The sequence below is a fragment of the Panthera pardus genome, unplaced genomic scaffold, assembly GCF_024362965.1.
Source record: "Panthera pardus isolate Hobbes unplaced genomic scaffold, ASM2436296v1 HiC_scaffold_12, whole genome shotgun sequence".
Taxonomy (NCBI): domain Eukaryota; kingdom Metazoa; phylum Chordata; class Mammalia; order Carnivora; family Felidae; genus Panthera; species Panthera pardus.
The window spans coordinates 49,019,252-49,026,500 of NW_026526677.1; the positions used below are offsets into that span (position 1 = coordinate 49,019,252).

The 7,249-nt window shown below is 42.7% G+C and overlaps 1 protein-coding gene across 2 annotated transcripts in view; it reads right to left on the bottom strand.

Moving 5' to 3' along the window:
- Positions 1-6,752, bottom strand: part of SWAP70 (switching B cell complex subunit SWAP70) — a 78,386-nt gene extending 71,634 nt beyond the window's left edge. For both annotated transcript variants that reach the window (XM_053899997.1, XM_053899996.1), the window contains exon 1: positions 6,554-6,752. In XM_053899997.1, the coding sequence (XP_053755972.1) occupies positions 6,554-6,652 (99 nt within the window). In that variant the 5' untranslated portion in view covers positions 6,653-6,752. The remainder of the gene's footprint in view (positions 1-6,553) is intronic.
- Positions 6,753-7,249: the final 497 nt, after the last annotated feature.

The window sequence follows — 7,249 nt, forward strand, 5'->3', positions numbered from 1 at the left end:
TAACAAAAGTGAGGCAGAAGTGGTCCCCCCTTTTTTTGGAGGGTCCAGGGAACAGGGGGTTGGGGGAGTACATTAATGAAAATCAATAAGATACTGACCTATGCAGACCTCATACTTGGTTGTCTCAACAAGGAAGCACCAGTGTGAATAAACAACCCTAACATCTTGCCTCTATAGTAGCTTATGCAAGTCACAGATGGTTTTCAAATTCTGTGTTCCATATTTTTATCTTATTGATAAATTTAATGAAAGTCTATGTTTGCAGCAACAAAATAATAATTATATAATTATAATATATATTGTTAATTTATTCTTTGGATTTCAAGTTTCAAAATTTCTTGAAGTAGTGGGGCGCCTGGGTGGCTCAGACGGTTAAGCGTCTGACTTCGGCTCAGGTCATGATCTTGCGGTCTATGAGTTCAACCCCTGCGTTGGGCTCTACGCTGACAGCTCAGAGCCTGGAGCCTGCTTTGGATTCTGTGTCTCCCTCTCTCTCTCTGCCCCTCCCCGGCTCATGTGCTGTCTCTCTCTCAAAAACAGAAAATGAACATTAAAAAAAATTTTTTTTTTTTAATTCTTGAGGTAGTAATTTTGGTTTTACTTAAAAATATGGTATTAATTAATAAAAATTAAGTATAAAACATATGATTTTTGTACTAAACTTGGGACCCTAAATGAAAATATTTAGTAGCTATAGCAGTGACTCAAACACACATTTATCTAAATGATTACCGTACTGCAAAGTAATCTCCTTAAAAGTAAAAACTAAGGGCACTGGGGTGGCTCAGTCAGTTAAGCGTAGGTCATGATCTCACAGTTCGTGAGTTCAAGGCCTGCTTCAGGTGAGCTCAAGCCCTGCACTGGGTGAACACTAGCCCCACTTCGGGTGAGCCCTGCCTCTCTCTCTCTCTCTCTCTCTCTCTCTCTCTCTCTCTGCCCTCACTCACTTGCACCCTCTCTCTCAAAATAAATAAATAAAGCAAAAATAAATTTATTCCCAAGATGATGCCAATATTCCAAACTTTTCACAACTTCTCTTTAGAGAAAAAATATGTAGTTCATAAGCTATGGCAGGAAAGAATCAATCTCATTACTTTATAATCTCCAAAATACATGTATAATAATAATAACTCTCAAAGATAATAGACCATGTATTCCTTGAAATCTCTTCTCCTTCAGCTCCAGTGTTGCCCCAAAGTGGTTCCTACTCTCATTTCTGGTCCCTTGGCTTCTACTCTTCCTCTCACCACCTACTCTAGCCATTGCCCAAGACCGTCAGTTAATCTCTCCTCTCCTTTTCCCAAGCTTCAACTACCAGATCCTGTACAGACAGCCCCACCCTTGCCAAGGACATCACCTCCAACAAGGACCTCAAAAATAAAACAAAATAAACAAAACCCTACATGTTCAAAGTTAACTTTCATTTCTTTTCTAGCAGTTCCTTTTCATAACTTTCCTGTTTCTATTAAAAACCACTACTATCCATTGGTCATCCACAGCTGAAATGTGAAACATTTCTGACTGTGTCCTTTTCATTTCTCTTCATACCCAGTCATGAGCCCAGGCAAGTAGACAGCAAAATTCCTTCACCCACCATCCCCTACTTGTCTATCCTTACCACCTCCAGTCTCTGTTACCTCTCATCTGGGCTACTGCAACAGTTTCCTAATTCTAGTATGCCCAATCCACTCCAACCTAGTACACATGCTACAGCCCAAGTGACTTCCTAAAGTGTACTGATGATCATGGCCCATCACCTTTCAGAAAACTTGCAGGCTGTATGGCACCTACCTAACTAGCCTGGTACTCAAAGTCTTCGATGCATATTAACTGGAATCTATTTCTATAGCTTTATCACCAGCAATAACTCTCTCTTATATATACGTACACACACACTATATTCTACACTGCAATCAAAATAAATTAGACAGGAACAAACGCCTGGGTGGTTCAGCCAGTTAAACATCCCACTCGATTTCAGCTCAGGTCATGATCTCACGATTGTGAGATGGAGCCCCGCATCAGGCTTTGTACAGACAGCATGCAGCCTGTTTGGCATTTCTCTCTCTCCCCTGCTCTCCGCCCCTCCCCACTCATGGATGGGTTCATGCGCTCTCTCTCTCTAAATAAATAAACTTTAATTAATTAATTAGTTATAGAGGTCCCCATAAATGCCTGATTAATTCCTGTCAGCTGCAATACTTCACAGGGATGCCTTGGGGCTAAGAGCAGTCAACAAATATTCACTGAATGAATGAATGCATGAATGAATAGAATGAACATGAATGAACAGAATCCTGCATTTCTATATAATCACATCCCACCTGTCTTCCCTAGGAGTTCATTTCAAAGGAGCTTTTTTCATAAAATAATCCCACCAGTAAGAAGTAATCACCTCCTCCTCTAAAATTCCATGGCCCCTTATCTTCTAATCCACTCAACATCCTCTATCCAATAATACTTATTTCTTATCTCTACCACCACACTTCACATTGCTTAAGGATAAGGTAACTGAGTAATATAATCAAGAAAGAAAGGAAGAAAAGAAAAAGAAAAAAGAAAAAGAAAAAGAAAGGGAGAGAGAAAGGGAATACCAACCTTCTCTAATGGTTGATTATTTTCTTAATTTACCTACAAAAATTTAAACTCTTTGAAGGCAAAGATTTGTATTTGGCTTTCCCCCCTGCCACCTTTACTATCATCCTTAGCACTGGGCACAGTATCTAACACATGAATTATCATTACATAGTGAATATCCATTCACTGTGTCAAATATTGTGAAGGTAATTCAAAAAGACAAATGTCAAAAATATTTTAAAATGCCCATACAGTTTCACAAAGTGATAAATTTTAACACTTGTTTTGGATATATAATTTTCAGTCTGTATTTAATAAAACCAATTATATGATATTTCCTCCAAGGAGATATTAACTCTTAAGAGCCTAAAAATTCTAATCTTGTTAGGAAATTAACATGGTACCTTACACAGAGTAAACACACAAAAGGTTATTGTATGAATGAATGTATTGTATTGAACAAATGAATGAATAAATTAAGGCAAAAACTCTACTCCTAGCCAATAAATCAGCGAACATCAAACTTCAAAGTCAAATCAAAAAGGAAAGACCTAAATAGAATTTTTTTTAATATTTTCCATTCCAGAAACACTGGCAAGATGGACAGAACTAAATCAATTCCAAAGTCTCTCAATTAAGTAGACAAGGGACAAACAAAATACAATTGCATAGTTGCATTATCAACATCTTATGGGTGAAAGGTATGTACTGGGATTTAATGCTTCTTGCCAAGCCTTTCAGTCAAGAATCCTCTTTTTCTATAAGCAGCCATAAGGACAAGTTTGAATGGAGTGCAACAAAAGTAACAGAAAACATCTCATTTATGTCATCAATTAAAAGAGGAAAAATGAGGGCACCTGGATGGCTCAGTCAGAGAAGCATGTGACTCTTGGTCTCAGGATCATGAGTTCAAGCCCCATGTTGGGTGTAGAGATTACTTAAATAAATAAAACTTTAGGTGTGCCTAGGTGGCTCGGTCAGCTAAGCATCTGACTTCGGCTCAGGTCATGGTCTCATGGTTCAAGAGTTCGAGCCCCACACTGGGCTCTATGCTGTCAGCTCAGAGCTCACTTCGGATCCTTGTCTCCCTTTCTCTGCCCCACCCCTGCTCACACACTCATGCACCCTCACTCTCTCAAAAATTAAAAAATTAAAAAAAAAAATTTTAAAAATAAATAAATAGGGCGCCTGGATAGTTCAGTCGATTAAGCATCCGACTCTTGGTTTTGGCTCAGGTCACTATCTCATGGTTCATGGGTTCAAGCCCCAGGTGAGGCTCTGCACAGTCAGCACAGTCAGCCTGCTTGGGATCCTCTCTCTCCTCTCTCTGCCTCTCCCCTGCACATGCTTGCTCTCACTCTCTCTCTCTCTCTCAAAATAAATAAATAAACATTAAAAAATACATAAAATTAAATTAAAATTAAATTAAATAATTTATTGATGTTTCAAAGCAAAAATTTTAATATTGTTAATATTTTCAATGTGTGTAAGTTAATAAATATGACAACTGCAACATAAAACAGGGAGAGTAAAGGGACCTAAATAGTGATATTTAGTTTCCACATTCCTCTTAAAGTTGTAAAATATTAATTTTAAGGAGACTGAAAAGTCAGGTATATATTATAATCTCTAGAGTAATCATTTTAAAAACTACAGAAAGAAATATAGTCAAAAATTCAGTATTATTAAAATGAAATATTAAAATATATTCAAGTGGGGCACCTGAGTGGCTCAGTCAGTTAAGCGTCCGACTTCGGCTCAGGTCATGATCTCTCAGTCCGTGGGTTCGAGTCCTGCATCAGACTCTGTGCTGAGAGCTCAGAGCCTGGAAACTGTTTCAGATTCTGTCTCCCTCTTTCTCTGACCCTCCCCTGTTCATGCTCTCTCTCTCTCTGTCTCAAAAATAAATAAATGTTAAAAAAAAAATTAAAATATATATATATATATATATATATATTCAAGTAATCTAAAAGAAAGAAGGAAAGAAGAAACAGTGAAACAAAAAATTGGAAAACAGAAACCAAATAATAAAATAATAAAAATAAAATTTAGGTTAGCCCTAAATCTAACCATATCAATAATTACATTAAATGTAAATGGTCTAAACACAATTAAAAGATAGAGACTGTCAATATGGATTAAAACACAAGACCCAACTACATGCTATCTAGAAGAAATCCACTTTAAATATAGTGGTATAGGTAAATTAAAAGTAAAAACAATAGGGGCACCTGGGTGGCCCAGTAGGTTAAGATTCTGACTCCTGGTTTCGGCTCAGGTCATGATCTCACAGCTTGTGAGACTGAGCCCAGCATTGGGCTCTGCACTAATGCAGCATGGAGCCTGCTTGGGATTCCCCCCCTCCCTCCCTTCTCTCTCTCCCTCTCTCTCTCTTTCTCTCTCTGCTCCTCCCCTGCTCGTGCCCCCCCCCCCCAAATAAATGAACTTAAAAAAAAAAAAAAAGCAAAACACAGTTCTATACATAATCACCAAAAAGCGGAAATAACACAAATGTTCAAGGGTGAATGGATTAACTTGGGTACAACAATACAATGGATTACTTAATAAAAAAGACTATTAATACACAGAATAACATGGATGAATCTCTAAGGCATTACCCTGAGTAAAAGAAGCCAGTATCAAAAGGTTACATACTGAATGACTCCATTTACATGACACTGTGGAAAAGACAAAACTTAAGCAATTAAGCATACACCTCTCACCAACTGGGGGTGAAAGGGCAACATGAAGCTTTCTGAGATGACAGATCTGATGGAAAACTGATTTTGGTAGTAGTTATAAAATTTTATACATGTGTTAAAACTCATAGAACTGTACACCGAGAAAGTCAACTTCATTGAATGTTAATTTAATTTAAAAGTAAAACAAAGATTAGGAGAATGATCTCTGTGAACCCTTCCAGACTATGATTTTATGAATGAGAAGGAGAGGAAAGGAAGATGGGGAAGGGGGAGGGAAAGCAAATGCTAAATCCTACTGGCCTAAAAACCACACTCATAAGAACCTCCTGATTACTGCACAAAATAAACAAAGCAAACCCAATCTTCATAAATTCATTCCCAGAAGAGGCTAAGAAAACCAGACATTCAGATCCAAAATGTGCATATTAGAAAATGCCTGTGAATGGGTCTTCTTGTCTGTTTCTATATTTTATACTTCCAAGAAGCTGCCAATTTCTCCTGGCTAAGTGCCACTTTCCCTGCTTGGGGTTACTCAACTTACAAGCATTCCTTTATTTATACCTTACCCTCTCAATGATGGGGTCTTTGGCAGTCCCAATAAAGATCTGCCAGAAAGATCAGTGCTCCTCACCGGGAACTAAGGTCCCTGCGGGGCACAGCACACGCGTGACTGACCTGAGGACGCTAGGCAAGGAGGTCTTCCTCACTAGTCAGAAACCGTCCCCCCCACCAAAGCTCCCAAAGTTGAAGCCGATGGAGACCGGGCTCTGGGAACTTCTCCCTCCCCCAGAACAGCCAGACTGCCTGGGGTGCAGCTGGCCGTTTCAAGGGCTGCCCTGGTATGGAGCGTGCGCTCACCGAAGGCTCAGCCCAGTGACCTTGGGTAAGTCCCTCCTCTTCCAGAGTGCAGCAGTAATCTGGGTATGTTGTCTAAGGGAGTTTACCACAGCCCTGTCCGAGTCGGAGATTTTCTGGATCGCCCCCCCGCCGACAAGAGCCCGGCTCGCCTAGACCCCATCGCTGCCTCACCCCCCTCATCCCCCCACCGTCACGAAGAGCCTTGAGGAGACTAACAACCGGCCCGAGGGCACGGCCTGAAGGCAAGAGGAAAGCAGAACAGCAAAATCCTGGTCTCTGGCCCCTCTGCCCAGAGCAGGCCGCCGGGCCGTATTCCTGCCCTCCCCTCCTTGGGGTCACCACTAGCCGGGGCAGTGGAGCGCGCACCGGGTCGGGGCCGGGTGGGGGACCGAAGCGAAAGGGGGGGTGGCGCCCACCTTGAGCTGGGACTTGGAGACCTTGCCGCTGTGGTCCAGGTCCAGCGCGGTGAAGGCATGCCAGATGGCCTTGAGCAGCTCGTCCTTCAAGCCTCCCATGGCCGCGGTGTGTCTATCCTGACTGCCAGCCTCCCTCGCCGACCCTGGGGCGAGTCTGACGCCCCTCTACCGCCACCGCTGCCGCCGCCGCCCGCCCTGCAGTCACCTGACCGTGGCAGGCCCCGCCCCCACCAGGCCCCGCCCACTCGCTGCTTGCCCGCAGCCTCGCGCACTAGGGTGGGAGCGTTAGGGTGGACCGGACCTCCCACTCCTGCAGGTGGGAATACAGGCCTTCTTGCAGGCTTAGACGCAGAGCACTACCCCGCATGCCTCTCGAGTTCCCCAGACCGTCTCGGGCCACCTTCGGGGCTCGCGTGCCCCTAAACAAGACCCGCATTCCGAGTTAAAATATGAGAATCGGCGAGAGCAGCCTCCCAGCTCCAGTCCGCGATGCTCAGTGAAAAAAGGCAGCCCTGGCCCAACCAGTCCCGCGGACGCGCCACTGTCTGAGGAGAACTAACAAGAGCCGGAAAAGTCCCCGAGCTGGGGCTCCAATGCTAGCGCAGTTCCTAGCCAGAGAGGATGTAGAGGGGGAGGGGAGGCAGGGAAGGGCGTCTGAGGGAAGGCTTGTATTCATTTTTCAAACGTTTCCTGATG